The sequence below is a fragment of the Macaca thibetana genome, chromosome 18 (assembly GCF_024542745.1).
Source record: "Macaca thibetana thibetana isolate TM-01 chromosome 18, ASM2454274v1, whole genome shotgun sequence".
Taxonomy (NCBI): Eukaryota; Metazoa; Chordata; class Mammalia; order Primates; family Cercopithecidae; genus Macaca; species Macaca thibetana.
The window spans coordinates 2768275-2789304 of NC_065595.1; the positions used below are offsets into that span (position 1 = coordinate 2768275).

The 21030-nt window shown below is 45.4% G+C and overlaps 1 protein-coding gene across 1 annotated transcript; it reads right to left on the reverse strand.

The window, feature by feature from the left end:
* Positions 1–1420: 1420 nt before the first annotated feature.
* GALR1 (galanin receptor 1) lies at positions 1421–20366 on the reverse strand. Its single transcript, XM_050767608.1, has 3 exons — positions 19696–20366; positions 14768–14833; positions 1421–2845 (listed from the first exon to the last, which is right to left on the reverse strand). Exons 1-3 carry the CDS (start codon positions 20359–20361, stop codon positions 2528–2530), a joined length of 1050 nt encoding a protein of 349 aa, XP_050623565.1. The 5' UTR covers positions 20362–20366; the 3' UTR covers positions 1421–2527.
* Positions 20367–21030: the final 664 nt, after the last annotated feature.

Here is a 21030-nt window from a genome sequence, read left to right on the forward strand (position 1 = left end):
AGGAAGCAGATGCTTGGCAAATGCAATACACTCCTATACTTCTCTGGATAATTTCATACTGTTTACGAGTTCTTCTGGAACTCTTTATTCAGAAAACTTTGTACAGGTTTAGATCTTTGCAGAAGATGTCATTATCCCTATCAAAATTTGTTTTAGAAGTAGACTCAGCTGAAACTCTGAGTAAGAGGAATTGATTAGAATGACAATATGCAGGAAGTATAGCCTATCTAACTGTAAAATGCAACAATTAGCATTTACATTTAGCAAAGCAGGGGGTGCCTCAAGCTTCCCTCACGCCAGCAGCATCTGGGAAGGACAAAAGGCACAGCACGTTTTCAGCATACCTCTAGAAAATAGCAACAATGGCTACAGCATTTTAAAAAATACTTCCATTTATGTGCTTACAGATCAGAAGGAGAAAACAAAGAAATAGCCATGGTGCAAGAAATCATTTCCATTCATGCAAATTCAAATGCAACCAGAGCGCACTTCTTTGCACAGTTTTGTGAATTCACACCCAAAGAAGTTGTTCTGGAGTTTGCAACAACAGCTTCAAGTTCCACAAATCACATGAGGTATCATTGTCAGGATAAAATTTTTCGGCTTCTATATATTTGAATAAAGTGCAAAAACATTCGATGCAAAGGACTTATTCTTTAAGACTCTCACTTACACATAAACACAATTTCTTTCTCTGGTCAATAAACATAAAAATATATCACTTCGAAATCTTTCTAACATTTTTCTTTCCTTTTATCCAGAGAGTTATTAATAACGTCGCAAATATAAACACTGGTCACTGAAATATGATTAGTGAAAGTAAGTGAACCAGCTAAAAAAGTTAAAAAGTTAGCATGCCAAAGGCTTATGTGAAGTTTGTATTTTTATCTAAAATTTGATGTTTCATGTGGCATGCTGATTTGGCACAGATGTACACTACACATTTTTTTTTTTTTTTTTTTTTTTTTAGACAGAGTCTTGCTGTGTCGTCCAGGCTCGAGTGCAATGGTGCAGTCTTAGCTGACTGCATCCTGGACCTCCTGGGCTCAGGTGATCCCCCACATCAGCCTCTAGAGTAGCTGAAACTACAGGCATGCGCCACCACACCCAGCTAATTTTTATATTTTTAGTTGAGACCGAGTTTTGCCATGTTGTCCACGCTGGTCTCAAACTCCTGAGCTCAAGCACTCCACCCAGCTGGACCTCCCAAAGTGCTGGAACTGCAGGCATGAGCCACTGTGCCTAGCCAAATCCTTTTTAGCAAACAAACAAACAAAAATTCTTGCTTTTGCTTCCTCCTAAAACATATCAAAGTCTTACAGTCTGAAAAGTACTTTTCCGATAAAAGATAATTTAATATTTTCATGCCATTTTCTCATTGTAAACACACATCAATATAAAATTGTTATGAAAACTACATTTGAAATTCAAGTGGTGATAGTTTTAACCCCAAGTTAACATTTTTAGAGGAAATAGTATTTGGTGGAAATGTGCATTAAACATTATTACAAATGTGATGAAAACGCATGCATTTGTACAAGATAGGACACCCCAGGTATATTCAGTCCCATGGTTTTTTTGAATGTCATCTAAATCAAACATGAAATATGCTTTATCGATAGGCATGACCATTACTTCATGTGACTTACTGAATTCTGTCTAGTCTTTGGTCCCATAGAAATTATTATCTACAGCAGCCTCACTGTTTTTTGTTTTTTTTTTTTTTAATCTCTCTTTTTAGTAGGTTCCATTCAAGGCAAAATGAAAACTTTTGTCAAGTACTTACACAAAATTTCAAAACCCAAAAAATTTCTGTTTTGTTAACTCTATAAAGCCTAATTTCACAGGATAAATTTGAATCAACAGTGCCTACTACTGCACCCCAGGTCATCACCACAACCCTGAATTGACTCCTGAGATAAACCGACTGTATCTCATGACGACAGGCTTCCAAAGCTCCGTACACTAGCTACAATTGGAAGCAAACGCCATCTGTGCAAACAGACTTCAGAAAGCCTTCTTTCCACTTCATAGATGTGTCTATGCAAATGGCCAAAAATTCATCACTGTGTGTCCATGATCATATTTTAAAACACATAGTTCACAATATTACTTCTCTTAAAGACTTAAAGCTCAAATTTTTTTCTAAATAAATTTGGTTTAAAATGGAGACTGCAAATATTCCTGACCATATTGACGGGCCAGTTCTCAATCTATGAAGAGTTGAACATATCTACGGAATTCTACTCAGCTTCCATTTCTGAAGAGGAACAAAACTATGCAGCATTGTCTTTTGTTTCTGAAACGTCATTTAGAACTAAAATAAAATTGAAAAATAATTCTCACTAGACCTAGGAATTTCCTAAATGGATCAAAGTACTTTTTAACACAGGTGGGATTTAATTAAAATGACTTGAACTGTTGTTAAGATAACAAGGAGCAGCATTGCTCACCAGCTCACTCTGTTTCTGTGCCTGGTCCACTTATATGGAAACTCAACCATAAGGATACTCTCATACATCTTTTATCACACATGAGTACAATTGGTTGATGGTGGGGTGTCTATTCGACTTTTATTTTCTTTATTATCACTCAGATGTGAATCTTTGCGAATGCGACACTTGAACACTTGCTTATAGGCCTTCCTGAAATTTTCAGAGAGAAACGCGTATATGATAGGATTCACGGAGGAATTGCTGTACGCCAGGCAGTGGGCGGTGATTCTGAAGAGGAAGGAAGCCGGGGTCAGCGGGAAAACTCCAAACTCAGCCCAGAGATGGATGATGTGGTGCGGCAGCCAGGAGATTCCAAACACCACGACCACCACCAGAACGGTCTGCGCAGTCTGGAAAGGAGGAGGAGGCGGAGGCGGTGGAGGAGGAGGGAGAAGGAGGGGGAGGAGGAGAGGGGAAGGAGGGGGAAAGGAGGGGGAGGAGGAGGAGGAGGGGAAAGGAGGAGGAGGAAGAGAAGGAGGGGAAGGAGGGGGAGGACGAGGAGGGGGAAGGAGGAGGCGGAAGAGAAGGAGGAGGAGGGGGGAGGAGGAGGAGGAGGGGGGAGGAGGAGGAGGAAGAGGAGGTGGCCACGGTGGCAAGGGAGAAGAAGGAGGGAAATTCATTGATTACAACAGAAAAAGAATCCAGCATTTTAAAATACATCCTAAGCTAATTTTATGTATATTTTCATGAGATCAAAAATGGATACTACATCTGTTTTAAGTGTAATACTTTTGTTCATAACTTCTCCAAGACCTGTCATTACCTTCCATAGTAATAATTTTGTGATATGTGTGAAATGCATTATAGGAAGAATGCTTCGAGTCATGGAACTAGAAAAGTACAAAGATTAGAGACTGTAACTTTTAAACCAGCAAAACTGTTCAAGCATTCTACCCACGCAGCTGTATCACCAGCAATGCATCGCAGAGGAGTGCTGGACTTTGCTCCAAGTAGTCACCTCTATGAGCAAGAGTATAGGTGTTTATTTCTCCTCATTAAACTTTGGCAAATTCAAGGCCAAATTAATTGATGCACCGATGTGTTTCATTTCAGTTTCAGTGTATGGACCAAATTAGTCCCTTTTGCTTTCTTTCATTTTAACTCTTTCTTTGCTGCTCCTAAATCAGAAATACTTAGAAATCAGAGGTAGGGTCTTTGTGTTTCTTTCGTGATTTCTACTGAGCAAATGGTAGGAGGAAGTCATCCCTGATTAGGGACCTCAACAGGAGAGGACATCAACCTCCTATGCTCTACAAGCATATGCCTGTATGCATGGCCACGGCCTCCTCGACTGGCCACAAACCTATGGGACTGGAATTAAGCCTTAGGGCAACCTCGCCTGTTCCACACATGTTGAAAGACAAGAGCTAGGTGGCTTAGTCTGTGATTAATTGAAAACTCTATGTCTCTGGATTCAAAGAAACGACAATGATCTATTTTATTAAAATGCTTTCATTACAAGGTGTCTTAATATTTTTTAAACTATAAAATAAAAAGCAATCAGTTGGTTCCCTCTCAAACAGATTGTTCTTTAACAAGTGCAGCTGAAAACCCACACACAACCTCTAGTGTCTCGATGGTCACAACAGAGCCGTCGAAACTAGTGGACCAATGACGGGACCACATGCATTATTTCACCGAATCCCCTTTACAACTCTATGAAGCAGACGCTCTCATGGCCCACAGATTGTAGATAAGGAAACTGAGACTCAGGAGGGGAAAAGCAAACGTCCAGTGTCTCACAGCTGAATGCAAAGCTGGGGCTGGCAGCCAGGCGGACATGCTCCCCAGCCCATGCGCTCTGCAGCTGGGGTGCAGGGAAAACTCCGGTCATCACAAGCCACATTTCCCTCTCTGCTCACAACAGGGCTGCTTCTCAAAAAGCATCGTGCTAGCTGGGTGGGCAATAAAGGCCCCCAAGAGACAACCTCCATCTCAGTTCCCCGGCGTGAAGGCACAGAGCGCTTCCCCAGCCTCCTCTGTTCGGCGACTTCAGCTCTCTGTTCACTTTATCAGCAAGTTTACTTCTCGTAGGAAAAAAGGAACATTAAGTGCGTAAGAGGTGCGCCTTTCAGCCTCTTTTCCAAAGGTGTGGACTCAAGGGACCTCCTTCTCTCAGACACAGTCCAGGCTGTAGTATTTTAGAGCATGCTCGGACATGGGGAGGGGAAGCATCAGAGTGTGAGCTGGCAGCAATCCCATTGATATGGTTTGGCTGTGACCCCACCCAGATCTCACCTTGAATTGTCATTCCCATAATCTCCGCATGTCATGGGAGGGACCTGGAGAGGTAACTGAATCATGGGGGCAGTGATCCTCATGCTGTTTTCGTGATAGTGAGTTCTCGTGAGATCTGGTTTTATAAGGGGTTTCCCCCGACCCTTCGCTCTCATTCTTCTCCTTCCTGCTGTCTTGTGAAGACGGACGTGTTTGCTTCCCTTTCTGCTATGACTGTAAGGAGGCCTCCCCATCCCTGTGTAACTGTGAGTCAATTAAACTTCTTTCCTTTATAAATTACCCAGTCTTGAGTATATCTCTATTAGTGGTATGAGAATGAACTAATACAGAACATTGCTACTGCAGAGACTGGGGCACTGCTGTGAAGATACCCCAAAATGTGGAAGCGACTTTGGAACTGGGTAAGAGGCAGAGGCTGGAACAGTTTGGATGGCTCAGAAGAAGACAGGAAAATGTTGGAAAGTTTGAAACTCCCTAGAGCCTTGGGGTGCTGAGAAGACAGGAGGATGTGGGAAAGTTTGGAACTTCCTAGAAACTGTTGAATGGCTTTGACTAAAATGGTGATAGTGATATGGACAATGAAGTCCAGGCTAAGGTAGTCTCAGATGGAGACCAGAAACTTCTTGGGAACTGGAGTAAAGGTCACTCTTGCTATGCTTTAGCAAAGAGACTGGTGGCATTTTGCCCTTGCCCTAGAGATCTGTGGAACTTTGCACTTGAGAGAGATGGTTTGGAATTGGAATTTATGTTTACAAGGGAAGCAAAGCATAAAAGTTTGGAAAATTTGCAGCCTGATCATGCAATAGAAAAGAAAAACCCATTTTTGGAGGAGAAATTCAAGCAGGCTGCAGAAATTTGCATAAGTAATGAAAAGCCAAATGTTAATCACCAAGACAATGGGGAAAATGTTTCCAGGGCACATCAGAGGTCTTCATGGCAGCCTTTCCCATCACACACCCAGAGGCCTACGAGGAAAAAGGGTTTCATGTCCAAGCCCAGGGCCTTGCTGCTTTGTGCAGTCTTGGGGCTTGGTGTCCTGTGTCCCAGCTTTGGCTAAAAGGGTCAACATATAGCTCAGGCCATTGCTTCAGCAGGTGTAAGCCCCAAGCCTTGGCAGCTTACCCGTGAGGCTGGGCCTGCAGGTGCACAGAAGTCAAGAATTGAGGTTGGGGAACTTCTGTCTAGATTTCAGAGGATGTATGGAAATGCTTGGATGCCCGGGTACAAGTCTGCTGCAGGGGCAAAGTCCTTAGGGATAACCTCTGGTAGGGCAATGCAGAATGGAAATACGGGGTCAGAGCCCCCACACAGACTCCCCACTGAGTCATTACCTAGTGGATCTGTGAGAAGAGGGCCACCATCCTCCAGACCCCGGAATGGTAGATCCATCAAAAGCTTGCACCCTGCACCTGGTAAAGCCATAGACACTCAACATCAGCCATGAAGGCAGCCTGGAAGGGGGCTATACCCTGCAAAGCCACAGGGGAGGAGCTGCCCACAGCCATGGGAGCCCACCTCTTGTATCAGTGTGACCTGGATGTGAAACATGGAGTCAAAGGAGATCACTTTGGAGTTTTAAGATTTGGCTGCTCCACTGGATTTCAGACTTGCATGGGGCCTGTAGCCCCTTTGTTTTGCCAATTTCTCCTATTTGGAATGGGTGTATTTCCCCAATGCCTGTACCCCCATTGTATCTAGGAAGTATAATAGGTACTTGCTTTTGATTGTAAAGGCTCATAGGCAAAAGAGATTTGCCTTGCCTCAGATGAGACTTTGAACTTGGACTGTTAATTCTGAAATGAGTTAAGATTTTGGGGGAATGCTGGAAGGGCATGATTGTGTTTTGAAATGTGAGGACATAAGATTTGGGAGGGGCCAGGAACAGTAAGACATGGTTTGGCTGTGTGTTCCCACCCAAATCTCATCTTGAATTGTAGTTGCTATAATCCCCATGTGTGGTGGCAGGAACCTAAAACGAGATAACTGAATCAGGAGGGCAGTTACCTTCATGCTATTCTCATGATAGCGAATGAGTTCTCATGAGATCTGATGGTGTTATAGGGGCTTTTTGCCCCCTTTACTCTCATTCTTCTCCTTCCTGCCGCCATATTTGCTTCCTCTTCCACCATAATTGTAAGTTTCCTGAGGCCTCCCCAGCCCTGTGGAACTGTGAATCAATTAAACATCTATTCTTTATAAATTACCCAGTCTTGAGTATGTCTTTATTAGCAGTGGAAGAACAGACTAATAGACCCACTCTTCTCCCAGGCCTCACTGGGTTTCATGGAGCAGGAAAGCAGACCCCCTCCCCTGGCCTTCCCATCACAGCATACGGATGTGGTGAAGGGTTCACCTGGGGCCACCAGTCTGTTTTCTAAACAGAAATACTCTAAAATGGATGAGTGGGAGAAGAAAAGTTGGGGTAAAAGAAGAGAAAGCAAGAGAAAAAGAATGAAAATAGAGCCTTGTTTTTCTTATAACTTCACATGGAGACAAGACTAAGACATGGGAAACTGACTCCATGACTGAGACAGCATTGTCCCACCACAGATTTTCCCTTGGGACACAGGCCTTCTTATTATGGTCCTGCATGGACCTCACACCCTGCAGGACTATCACAGGGCAGTGGGAACCACAGCTCCACACTGCTAGGAGGGGAAATCCTACGTGGCAAAAGGACTCCTCTTTTTTTTTTTTTTTTTTTTTTTTTTGAGATGGAGTCTCGCTCTGTCGCCCAGGCTGGAGTGCAGTGGCCTGATCTCAGCTCACTGCAAGCTCCGCCTCCCGGGTTCACGCCATTCTCCTGCCTCAGCCTCCCGAGTAGCTGGGACTACAGGCGCCCGCCACCTCACCCGGCTAGTTTTTTGTAGTTTTAGTAGAGACGGGGTTTCACTGTGTTCACCAGGATGGTCTCGATCTCCTGACCTCGTGATCCACCCGTCTCGGCCTCCCAAAGTGCTGGGATTACAGGCTTGAGCCACCGCGCCCGGCCTTTTTTTTTTTTTTTTTTTTTTTTTTTGAGATGGAGTCTCACTCGGTCACCCAGGCTGGAGTGCAGTGGCACAATCTCAGCTCACTGCAACCTCCACCTCCCAGGTTCAAGCAATTCTTCTGCCTCAGCCACCTGAGTTGCTGGGATTACAGGTATGCGCCACCATGCTGGCTAATTTTTGTATTTTTAGTAGAGACGGGTTTTCACCATATTGGTCAGGCTAGTCTCAAACTCCTGACCTCATGATCCATCTGCCTCGGCCTCCCAAAGTGCTGGGATTACAGGCGTGAGCCACCACGCCCGGCCAAAAAGACTCTTCTTGTCACTTCCCATGAACTAGAGTCCCACTGCAATAGAAATGACAACCAGACGATAATGCATGAGATGCCAGCTCTTCAAGGATTGACATGAGGTAGCAAAGTAAGACGGGAGATGAAGTTTATCAAAGAGGGGGACTGGAAGCCAGGAAGCTGTGCCCAGGATCCAGGCAGAGACAGTAGAGGGAGGGCTAGATCTCAGATCAAGACCAGGACAAATTCTACCAGCGAGGTGGACAGGAGATGAGAGTTAAGCTCCCTATCCAGAGGCACCAGGGAATGCACAAGATCCCAGGACTGACAGCAGGTCTGTGTTCCCACCTGGTCATGCTATAAGCTGGTTGTATGACCTTTGTAAAATGTCATAAACTCCCTGAGCCTCAACTTCCTCATCTGACAATAGGATGAACCAATGAAATGATTCCTAGACTATGCCTCATCTATTTAAACACGACAAACAACTCAGGTATAAAAATCTGAGTATGGGTTTTATAGGGTACAAGCTTACATATTAAAACCACTTACTGCATGACACACAAAGCAAACAGATAATGTGCTCACATATATTAAGGGAGTGCCTGCTATCAATCCATTTATCCATTACCATTCTCTGATGATTTAGTCAAAACAATCTAGATATAATTATACCTACAGATAGAATATAAAACATCATCATTTCTTTCTAAGACAATCAGACCATCTCTCCATCTCACAAAATGATTCTTTCAGACATTTTTACTAAGTGCAGGGCAGAAATCGATCCCAGCAGCTTACTGATAAGATCCATGCCTTATCAACATCCACAGGGCAAATGGTAGTGTGCCCTGAGGCCGGAGGGCAGGGTTTTCTCTGGCAGTGTTTGTTAACTTTGTGTGTCCGTGACTCATTCCAAGTTTACCTTTTAATTTTTACTAGTCCCATTAGTCTTAGAGCCATGGATAAGAATCAGGTTCTTTTTCTTGGTTTACCAGCAGCTTTGAAATGAGATGGGATTACAGTTTGCAACATAAATATCAGGAAAGAAGGCTTAATGGGTATTGCATAAACTACATCATTTGTCTCAGATTGTTCCCAAAAGAGTTTAATGGAAAGCCTGTCAACACTGACTATCCTCCCAGATAAGTATCTCCAGGGGTTTCCTATTTTCTTCATGTTTATCAAGCATCTCAGGCCATTGAAGTGGAAGGCCTCAGGATTGTTAAAAGCCAGCTCCCTGCAAACAGGCCCTGGGCACCTGGACCTGCTGTCTTCAAACTGAGTCCAATTCAGTTGTAGCAACATCAATATGGCAAATACACCCATGTGCATGGCTGAAAACAGTAGATGATTATTGTCGTCATTCTTCCCTTGCAACAGATGCTGGTAGAAGATGGGACATGGGGCAAGAAGTTCCATGCCGGTGGAAAACCATCTTTATTCATTTACTACTGCTCCAAACTGTCAAACTCAGGAAACAATATATGCCTAGCATAGACTAGCTCAAAGTTAAAGATCTGACAAAATAATGCATGTGTACTAATTTCAACCCTGGGATTTAAGTAGGTTAGTATGCCTATCCTTACCCAGTGCAAAGCCTTTTTTTTTTTTAAATTCAGATAGCTATACCTCATCTCTTATAGCTTTAAAGCAATTGGTAGAGGTTATTAGTTACCCAAGAATCTGCCTTTTTAAAAAGCTCAGCCAGGTACAGTGGCTCATGCCTGTAACCCCACCACTTTGGGAGGCTGAGGCAGGAGGATCGCTTGAGGCCAGGCGTTCTAGGCCAGCTTGGGCAACATCCTGAGTCCCCACCTGTAAAAAATGTTTTCAAATAACTTAGCCAGATGCAGCAGTGTGCACCTGTAGTCCCAGCTATGCAGGAGGCTGAGGTGGGACGATCTCTTGAGCCCATGAGGTTGAGGCTGCAGTGAGCTATAATCACACCACTGTACCTAAGCCTGGGCAACAAAGCAAGACTCCATCTCTAAAAATAAATTTAAAAAGAGCTCAAGAAGGTGTTTGGAGAACCACTGATGAATTACATAAAAGTCACAACAAAAAGAAAGTTGTCTTACCCACCTCAATTTAAAGGCAATAAAAAATGCTTAGTATCAACCCCTAAGGCTGAAGCATCTCCTTTCCTAGAAAGAGCTGGAAAAGCCGCTTCCTGTCTTTCCCATGGAAACATCAGAAAGTAACATCAGAAAGTAACCAAACACTGAATCTGCAGGAGCTTGATTTTAGACTTCCAACCTCCAGGACTGCAAGGAATACATTTCTATTGTTTACGGACCACCCAGGCTGTTGTATTTTCTCATAGCAGCCTGAACAGACTAAGACCAGTGGATACAGAGCAGAGAAAGTCACAGAGAGAACTCCCCTCCCTGGAGGACGAGGCTGATTTTTAAAATTTATTTATGACGTGATTCTTTCTACTCTCTTACAGGGTCCTCCGTCTCCGTCAGACGGACATGTCCTCTGTGCTTCCCTCCTTTGTCTATTTAGCGTATAGAATCCCAACATGATCTTCTGATGGAGAAAAATTCATCATTTAAAATTATATGCTAAATCTCTCTACAAATTCTTCTTACCCTTGAGTTTAGGTCTTTCAATAGCCTGGTTTCTCTGTGCTCCTTCTGCTGAAAGTATCTGAAAAAATATTAGTCGCTCTTCTTATTGTGAGATGCTGTTTTTCAAATCATCTGAGGTGTCTGTTCTTTCTTCAAAGAATTTTACTCACAATATGTCTAATGGAATTTGGCTGGGGAGAAAAGAAGTGACTAAAAGATGAAAATGATTTAAAAAAAAAAAAGCTTCACAAATGTATAAATGACAGCCAAAAAGCTTACTGAGTTACTTAAAGCCAAAGAAACAACAACAAAAAGCAAACATTAAAAGAAGCCAGTGGCTGAATAGGACATCAAGAGGTCCTTTAATCCAATTTTCTCCAAGAAGTAACCATCCAGTAGGCTGTCTATCCCATTTTGAGGTCTTCCAAGGTTTTACCAATCAGCTTTGAGCCAGAAACTCAAAGCAGAGTTTAAGCAAAGCATGTGATCAATCTCAGCGCTTTATTTCTGCAGTAGAAATCCTATTCTTCTTTTGCACTTTCTCCAAACATGGAGAATAACTGTTAGCATGTTTATCATGAAAGGCCAATCTACCCACCCCATAATAGTTGTAACTCTTCACAGGAAAGCCCTGTATGGACGGCCGCACTGTCTCAAAGTTTATGTCCCCACCCCCTCCAAAAAATTCATATATTGGAACCTAATCACCAAGGTGATGGTATTAACAGGTGGGGCTTTTGGGTGGTAATTAGGTCATGATGTGGGGGGAGCAGTCACAATGGGACCAGTGCCCTTATGAATAAGGGCCCAGAGAGCTGCCTCACGCCTCACACCCTATGAGGACACAGAGACTAGCGCCCTTATGAAAGAGGCCTAGAGAGCTGCCTTATGCCTCCCACCCTATGAATAATGGGACCAGTCCCCTTATGAAAGAGGGCACAGAGAGCTGCCTCACGCCTTCCACTCTGTGAGGACACAGAGAGAAGGGGCCATCTATGAACCAGAAAACAGCCCTCACCAAACACTTAATCTGCAGGAGCTTGATTTCAGACTTCCAAACTCCAGGACTGCAAGAAATAAACTTCCATTGTTTATGAGCCACCCAGGCTACGGTATTTTCTTAAAGCAGCCTGAACGTACTAAGACAAGTGGATACAGGGCAGACAAAGGGAACTTTACTTAGCCACTGAGAGAAAGGGCTGGAAACAAGTGGAGCTGAAATGAGCAAACTATCCAAATCCCTGTCACATCTTCCATTACTAATCAAATGAACACGTGTGCACCAGTAGCAATTTTCTGTGCCGAGACCTGGGGAAATACCCACAATGGACCAATCCAGTTCCTGTCTTTGTCTTCAGGGAAGTTGCCATGTATTCTTTCTTTCCCTCCCGCATTTCTCCCCTTTCTCGCCTCTCCTGCCTCTGTCCCCCTCTCTCCGCCACCTCCCTTCTCTTCACTCTTCTGCTTCCACTCCCTCTTCTTACCCTTCCTCTGCTCCTCTCTCATCTCTTTCCTAGATACACACACACCACCACCACCATTACCATCACCACCATCACCACCACAATCGCCACCATCATCACTATTACCACCACCACCACTGTCACCACCACCACCACCACCACTGCCACCATTGCCACCACCACCACTGGCACCATTGCCACCACCACCATCACCATGACCACCACCACCATCACAATCGCCACCGCCACCACCACCACCACCATCATCATCACCATGATCACCACCATCACCACCACCAACACCACCATCACCACCACTATGACCACCACCATCACCACAATCACCACCATGACCACCATGACCACCACCAGCACTATGACCACCACCACCATCACAATCGCCATCGTCACCACCATCACCACAATGATCACCATCATCACCACCACTACCACCCACCACCATTATCACCACCATCACTACCACCACCATCACCACCACCACCACATTTATTTGTCCTATGCAAACAAGGAGGCAATTAAATACATCAAAAAGATCTGACATCTGTTCAGTGGCTGTTAAGGGTCAGAGGCTGTGAAAATGAAAAAGAAAATCTTCATCCCTTTTTCAAATGCTAGAACCTCCTCATGGTAAGAATAAACAAAAGACAATTTTATATAGATATATTTAGTGTATGTATATATGTAAGCACATATGTCTTATACATGCATATACTCACATAAATCTAAATATTTGTGTATATATGTGTGTGTATGTGTATATAACTAAAGTAATTACTGAACTAATCACTGATCTTTAGGTTTTTTACTGTAAAATAAAACAGCTTTTCTAATCATTTCTATAAGACCTATTTTTTAAGTATTTTATTCTTCACTGAGACCTTCACAATTTCTCTCTAATACTTTTTCAAATATAGAGACTAAAACTACCATCGACACAAGTAAGATTCAGCAAATATTAAAGAAATGTTTTATTTCTGTTGGTAAGCATAAAATCTTTTGAATCATTAACAAACATTTATCACAGATCAATGATGTCTTCTTGGTTAAAGTTTGGTGAACCCAATCTCTCCCAAGGGAAATTAAGCTCTTCCTTCCCTGATGCTCCAAACACTGCTCCCTTGAACAGGCCTTTGGGACTTACACATTTATCTCTTCCATACAACGTTGGCTTCCAGGTGGAGCCAGTTCCTCTTAGAATCCCCTGGGTCAGCTTGGTCCTACACAGAGCAGGGGCTCCAAAAATAACTGTCCAAGGAGAAGTCAGAAACGATCCTTAATTGTCTTTAAAGAACCATTTTCTTAGAAATAATAAGTGTGACTCAGAGGAAGAATAAATAGATATACCAGAAAAATGGAAAATCCCTACCATAACAGCACATCACTAAAAACAAAGGAGGAAGGCACCAACGTTCAGGGTTTATTCCATTCATATAACTTAGCACTTGGTCAGCTGCTCTAATGAGGGGCCTAGATGCCTAAAATGAAATATTCATCATAGTTGTTCAGATGTAAGAAAGGATCAGTGGTATAAAGCCATAACATGGTCTTGTTACTTATATTGCACCTTGTATTCTTAGGTGGTTATCCTAAAAACTGTATGATTGCATTTCTAATATAAGCTAATGTTTTGCTGCCAGAAAAAAAAAAAAGGTCTTAATGTTTGTACTCTATAACCAATTCTCTACCACTAGTTTCGACTCTGGACTGTCAGATGGCCTTTTAGCCACATTACTGTTGATCAACAAGGAAAGTCAGGAAAAGCTGTCCTTTATTTAAGTAGAATTTTTAAGTAAACATGATTAAATATGATCTAAACTATAATTTCTATAAGTTATATATGTCATTGATCATAAATACTTATAAGGAAAAAACAAGGTATTTTAAGATGCTATTACTACACTTTTGGGTTAAAATGTCCGGTTATAACCTCCTACTCCTTAATCATATTGCCTAATAATCTCATTCTACTTCCTAAAATTAGAAGTTATATAGATATTTTCTGAGTAAAAGTTAATTTAATCTTGATCTGTGAAATAGTTTTTCCTCAAAATGTAGAATGTCAAGACCATCAGTAAGTTAGGCGCTGTAATACTACTCAGGAGAAGCTTGTTTAAATCAGGGCTGGGGGATGAGAAAGTCAGTTAGCCACGGGAGGAATCAGCTTTCAGCCTTGTCCACTCTTCAGTCTTTACCCGCGGGGTCAGAGTCAGCACATGTGGGTGAAAGAGGCAAGGACGACCCAGTGCCCTGGCGGCTTTAGGGAGGGATTATAACGACGTTGTCTTAAACGAGAACCAAACCTGGGCTTTTTGGAATCACATCAGAGACTGTAAACATACAACAAAATGACTATACTTTCCCTCTAAGTGTGCATGTCAGCGACTCTGCACTCTGCACTCTGTCTCAGTCAGCCCAAGCACACCTCCCAGTGAGGCGCAGGATCAGCAGAATCCGCATTTCCTCGTCTCCCCAGATCTTCAGCTAAGTTTGAATGCAGCACAGAGTGACCCGCGATGCCCTTGCCAAGGCTGACCCTCCATTCCCATCCTAACAGTGGGAGGCTCATCTCAAACCTCCATAGCCACACCAAGGGTCCTAAATGTTACAGGCTTTAGGTAGACATGAGGGCAAGTAAAAATAAAGTAAGCTCTGAAAAGTAACACACATATATATATATATTTGTGATCATTACCTTTTTCTTGGATGCTTCAGACTTCTTTGACATGTTCTTCAACTTTTTATGCAAATGATTAAGAACCTGAAAGACACAGACTAATGAAATCAGTTCGCCTCACCTCTCACAACCCACTGCGTATGTTGCATTAACAATTATTGACATGCTGAAATGGTAGCATCACTATTTATAAGATCATTAAAATAAAAACTCAAATTAGGTGATTAAGTAACAATGAATGTGAGTTGCCAAATACATTCTTTTCTAACATTTACGAGCATGCCAGGAAGGCTGATGCACAGCCAGACAAGTTCACAGCCATAGCACCTGTTTGCAGAGAATGCCCAGCACATGGAGCTCTGGGGTTTTGCCCAGAAACAGCCATGCCATGACCCACTCATGCAAGCTTATTAGTCTATTATCTGCCTTGGTTTCTTCCAGGACCCCATATATTAACAAACACCAGGTCCCTACTACATGTCAGGCACAATGTTAGATCCTGGATGCATCAAAAAACTAGAGATTTGCCCTTCCGAAATTCACTGTCTGATGGGGAAAGGAGGCAAGTAAACAAATGAAGATAACATCATCAGACATTTCTTCAGCGCGGCCCACCCAAATATCGCCAGCGTTTGTGCCAAAATATTCTTTCTTCTTCCTCTTATGGGCTGCCTCCACTGCAATTGTCCTTACAGCAAATCACCACCCATCAGGCTTCCCTTCACTCTTTATTCCAATCCTACCCACGGTGCTGTGCTTTTAGACAACTTATTGGGGATTCGGCATCACCGATGATTTACAGAACATTTTTGCAAAGGTTTTACAATTAATGTCCCTGTCAGGGAATCTCCTTGAGACACACTGGCTCCCTTAATTAAAGAAGCTATTTTTGTCTTTTCTTGCCAGTGTAATACTCAGGAGAAATGATATGAAAATGTGAGGTTTTAGATATAGGAATTTCCAACATATATTTATTTGGTCTTAGATGACATTGTTAAGCCTGCAGAACTGTCACTTAAGTTCATTGCTATATCCCATGTGAGGGAAAATCTAGAGAAAATCGAGCCCCAGGGTGACTAAGTGCTTTAGATCGTCTGTAGATTGCTGAGAAGTCTCTCAAGGAACCAGAAGCCATGTTCCAACCAGTTCTTTGTTCCCTGTAGCATGGAAATAATTTAATCAAATTGAACTTATTGCAAAAGCCTGCTCCATTCAGCCAGAGGAGGCACTTTCAGAGCAATTAGTCACACCTTACTTGGAAGCCACAGGATCTATTTACCAGCTGCCCAGGTCTTATGCAGGTGAAGCAGCGGCCATCACAGGGGTATGAATTCTCTCCCCTACTGAAATGCTTCCCAATTCCTGAAATGACTCAGCAACATCCGCAACAAAACAAGTGTTTACTTGCCGCAGGAGCATTTGGGAAAACACTCAATACATTGACAAGGTGTTAGTTTACTGTTCTAACAGCAGAAATGAGAGTATCAAAACCTGAATGCAAGGTATCGACAGAACAGGGGCTTTCTTGCAGGAGCAAATGAGAACGTTTCAAAGAGGAAGGAAAGGGCTGGAGGAGGCAGGACCCTGCCCAAGAGGACAGGACCGCCTAGATGGCTCAATGGCAGCCTTCCCAACGGGAAACCGCAGGACAACACTGGTCACTGAGGACACAGGAGAGACCAGAGGACAGGCCGCACAAGCAAAATCAGAGAGGGACACCTGGACAAATCACAACAAAACGTCCAAATGTGACCAGCTTCATAACGCTGCCGAGCTCCATGCGTTCCTTCCAAAAAGAAATTTGGATCACAGCTCAGCCACTTCAAAACACCTAAAAATGTTGAATGCTGTTGAATGGTCAATGGAGAAAATACTCAAGTATATTTTAATCAGCTCTGTTTCTCTTCAATAGCCCATAGTATGAGCACAGAATGATGTATCATGATACACCATTGAAGGTCTTGTCAGCAAAGGAGGAAGAATGTAGATATCATGATAGGGTATGATGAGGTTTAAGAAGAGAGTGATAATAACATACTGGGGTCTCTTGGTGAGTCTGTAAATTTCTGAGTGTGCACAGGAAGGTGCTAGCTCAAACCAAACCCAGGTCCTGCTGGGCACATCCTGGAGATTCAGAGTAACTTAGTCGGGTGAGCCCATTGAGTTTATCCTCGTGGTAGACCAAGGAGGTTCTGGACAGTAATTCACTCTAAGGAAAGTGAGCGAGGGGCACAGCCCTGGTGAAGAACAGCTCCACAGCAGCAGAGGCGAGGGCTCTTCCGGGGGCACTGGGCGGACAACTTCGACTCATCCTCCCGCCATGTATTCGATGGGTTTCCCAGAAACTGTCTGGTGCAAAAGACTGTTCCCTTACAAACCTGTAAGAATTTGGAGGCAAAAGGCAACTCTGGAATGCAATTGTCTTAAGTTTCTTTGTTTATTTAAAGCATCATAACCTCAGGTTCCCTTTTAGCCATCTGTGCTTTTTTTTTTTTTTTTTTTTTTCAGGCTATCTAACAGACCTGAGGAATAGCGAATCCTGAAACCAATACTCAAGTAGCAAAATCCTTAACTGGATGGTGCACAGCTAATGCCTGAGCCAAAGAAAAGCAACTTGAAATAAATCTCCACCTATCCATGACAGCCCTGAAATTAACTTGTAAATATTATGCTGAATTCAAAATATTTTTCCAGTTATGCTTAGAAGCAAACTATTTCCATATAAAAAATCCAAATGATCCTGAATTAAAATTTTTTTAAAAAACTAGTTTTTAAACATTGCCCTTCTGTGGGACTTCTATAGACTCGCAAATGACAGAAATGTAGCCTAATTTATTCCTAAAAGCTTACTTTGTCATTTCCAGTAAGATTTTAGTTCTTCTCCCTAAAGGCTTTGGGGAAATAAGGAAGCATGTGCTTCAGTTCTACTGCAATAATTAGGAACTTAACAGCCATATATTGTAAGATTCCCAATCTCAGACTTCAGTGTCCTCAAGGCCTCAGCAACTGTCCTGTCCTCCGGAGACTGGGAATCCCTGTGTTAAAATCCTTCCTTCCTTCCTGAATCATTCACCAGCTTCATAATTTGGGTCAGGTGTTCCTTTCCAAAGCTCTTTTTCCTTAAGTAATAAAATACGGGTAAATAATAAAATAGCTCCAAGCCAGAGTTGTGCAAATTAAATGAGATGGTGCACATATCAGATAATTGTGCTAGGTAAGATGGCCTTTGTTTAGCATTTGCAGAAGACCACATTAATAAACCAGCCGTTTTCCAAATAGCTAAGCTAGAGTTCTTTTCCAAATTCCCTTACTGCTACTATATTGGTGGTGGTGGTGGTGTCGTTGTTTTGAGATGGAGTCTCGCTCCATCGTCACCCAGACTGGAGTTCAGTGGCACGATTTCAGCTCACTGCACCCTCTGTCACCTGGGTTCAAACAATTCTCCAGTCTCAGCCTCCGGAGTAGCTGGGACTACAGGGGCCCACCACCACATCCGGCTAATTTTTATATTTTTAGTAGAGACGGGGTTTTACCTTGTTGATCAGGCTGGTCTCAAATTCCTGACCTCAGGTGATCCACTTGCCTCGGCCTCCCAAAGTGCTACTATATTTCTTTATATTTAACCTTTTGGTGCAAGCCGTTCAGATAATATCCAGCAATACTATTATTCAAAATCGACACGATCTACATAGATGAAACAGGTGGGGGGAAACAGGTGGCTTATAGCAAACACTTCTGTTGATAAAAATACCTTGTGAATTGAGTATTAAAAGTGATAGCTGTTCTACCTAGTGAGGTTATTTGTGGTCATATAGTCACAGCCTTATTGAAACAGAATGAGACCGAGGTGAAGTCAGGGGAACCTGGTAACAGAGCTGTATTTCAAATGGCCACGCTCTGGAGCCAGGAGGCTGCGCACACTGGGGTATACCCCGTGAATCGCTATCACCTGATTATTAAAATAAGCTCTTGTTTACGCAAATAGAAACACGTGTGTCAAAGGCTGAAGACGTTTTGATCAGTATAAAGTCTTCAAACACTTGTGGATGTAATGAAAAAGAACGTGAGTTCTGAGCTCTGCCCGGCTGTACAAAGGGAAAAACGATCTCCCACACGCGTGGACGGTGCCTCTGCTAGAGTTAGGGTGAAGATCCGCCGCCTCAACCACTTCACCCTGTTCTGGAGACCTTTCTAAAAAGGATTGAAATGGGGAAGCCGAAAGCTCGAGTCCATTCCATTCCAAGTTCCTGGAGCCTGCGGTCAGGACTCTGTAAAGAAACACCGTTTTATAAAGCTAAGCTTCAGAATAAAATTCAAAGCTCTGTCCCCGGGAGCAGTGGCTTCACAGAGCCCGGTGTGCGCAAAGCCTTCGGAGCGAGGGCAAACTGCGCACCCCGGGGGAGAGGGGCCGCCCCGCGAGCCCCCCGACGGCCAGCTGAGAGCCCGGGAGGGGGCGGTGGGGACCCGTCACCCTCGCAAAAGCTTCGCGCTCTGGGGACCACGCGCTCCCCTCGGGTCCCACAGCGCCGAGGCGGTAACCTCCCCGCGCAGCTGATCTGGTTGAAGAGTTGCTGGAACCGAGCGGGGTTTGCGGTACCGGGAAGGAGGCGGCAGCGCCCGCCTACCGCCCAGGCAACCTGGGGGCTCTGAAGCGCCGCAGGGGCGAGGAAGGGGAGGGGAGGAGAAACTTGTTCTACCAGACCATGCGAAGTGAACTGCAAACTTTCCCCAGCATCTCTCAGACTCCAAGTAACTTTCTTGCGCGAGCCAATGGCAAGCTCCAGCAGCGGCCAGGGAGCCTCCCCGCACAGATCCGCCCCAGCACCGGCGGGGTGGAGGCAACTGGGGCCGGGCTGCCGCCAAGGCTCCGGCAGGGCCGCGGAACACTGGGACCCCCGGGCCCCCCACCCTCCCTCGCGCGTCTCGGCCCGGTGCCCGCCGCGCACCTTTGCATAGCAGAAGCAGATGAGCAGGAGCGGCAGCAGGTAGCCGAAGACGAAGGTGCACACCACATAGGCCTTCTTGTGGCGAGGGTCAGGCCACTGCTCCCAGCAGAAAGTCTGGTTGCTGGCGCGCGGCTGGAAGAGGCCCTGGTGGTAGGCCACGGGCGAGGCCATGGCGATGGACAGCGCCCAGATGCAGCTTACGCCCAGCAGCGCGTTGCGGGACACCCTGAGGGAGGAGGAGCGCCGCGAGTGCACGATGGCCACATAGCGGTCCACTGACATCGCAGCCAGGGTGAAGATGCTGACCAGCATGGACACGGTGAAGAAGTAGTGTATGAACTTGCAGATGAAGGCGCCCAGCACCCAGGTGGGCAGCGCGTACACCGTGGCCTGGAAGGGGATGCAGAAGAGCAGGTAGGCCAGGTCGGCGATGCTCAGGTTGAGGATGAACAGGTTGGTGGTGCTCCGCGGCTTGCCCGGCTTGCTGCGCGCCAGCACAGTGATCACTAGGCTGTTGCCCAGCACGCCCAGCGCGAAGATCAGGCCGAACACCACCAGCGTGACGAAGTTCTCCACGCCGATGCCGAACAGCGGCCCGGGCTCCGGGGCTGGGGGCTCCGGCCAGCTCGCGTTGCCCTCGCTGAGGTTCCCGACCGCCAGCTCCATGGCCCGCGGGGCTGCCCGGGCGAGCAGCGGGGCGCGCGGGGAGGGCGGGTGCCTGGCAGGAAAGTAGGCGCCGGGGGTGGTCGGTAGTCCCGGCGCAGAGCACGGAGAGCGCGAGTTTAGGAGTCTGAGCTTCCCTGAGGCGCGCGCCAGCGGGCGCGGGGATCCGGTGGCCGTGCCTGAAGGCACCGTCTTTGCGCCGCGACCTTCTGAGAGAGGGCGGGGACGGGAGCCCGGAGCTGGACCTTCTCGGGAAGGGACGGTGGTCTTGAGAGCTCTAGGTCCCCTACCCGGGCGCCTCCGCCCGCTGCGCGACCACGGAGCCTGGGAAGAAGGATCCGCCGGCTGCAGCCGCGCAGGTGGAAAGACCCTTCTCTCCGCCTTACAGCTCCAGATCTTCGCCGGCCGTTTTCTCTCGCTCCCGGAGCGGCTGCGGGCTGCACCTGTTGCTCAGAGCCGCTCCTTCCCGCGACGCTTCCCCGCACTGCCGAGCGCGCAGCAGCGCACCGTGAGGCTCCTGCAGACAGGGCTCCCCGCGCCTCCCGCGCCACCTCCCCGGTGGGCTGGCGCCTGCGACTCCCTCCCGGCTTTTCCAGGGATTCCGAGGTGTCCACAGGGCGAAAGCTCTTTTGGGGGACTTCCTGGTGGTGGAAAGAGTCGGGTACCAGGGGC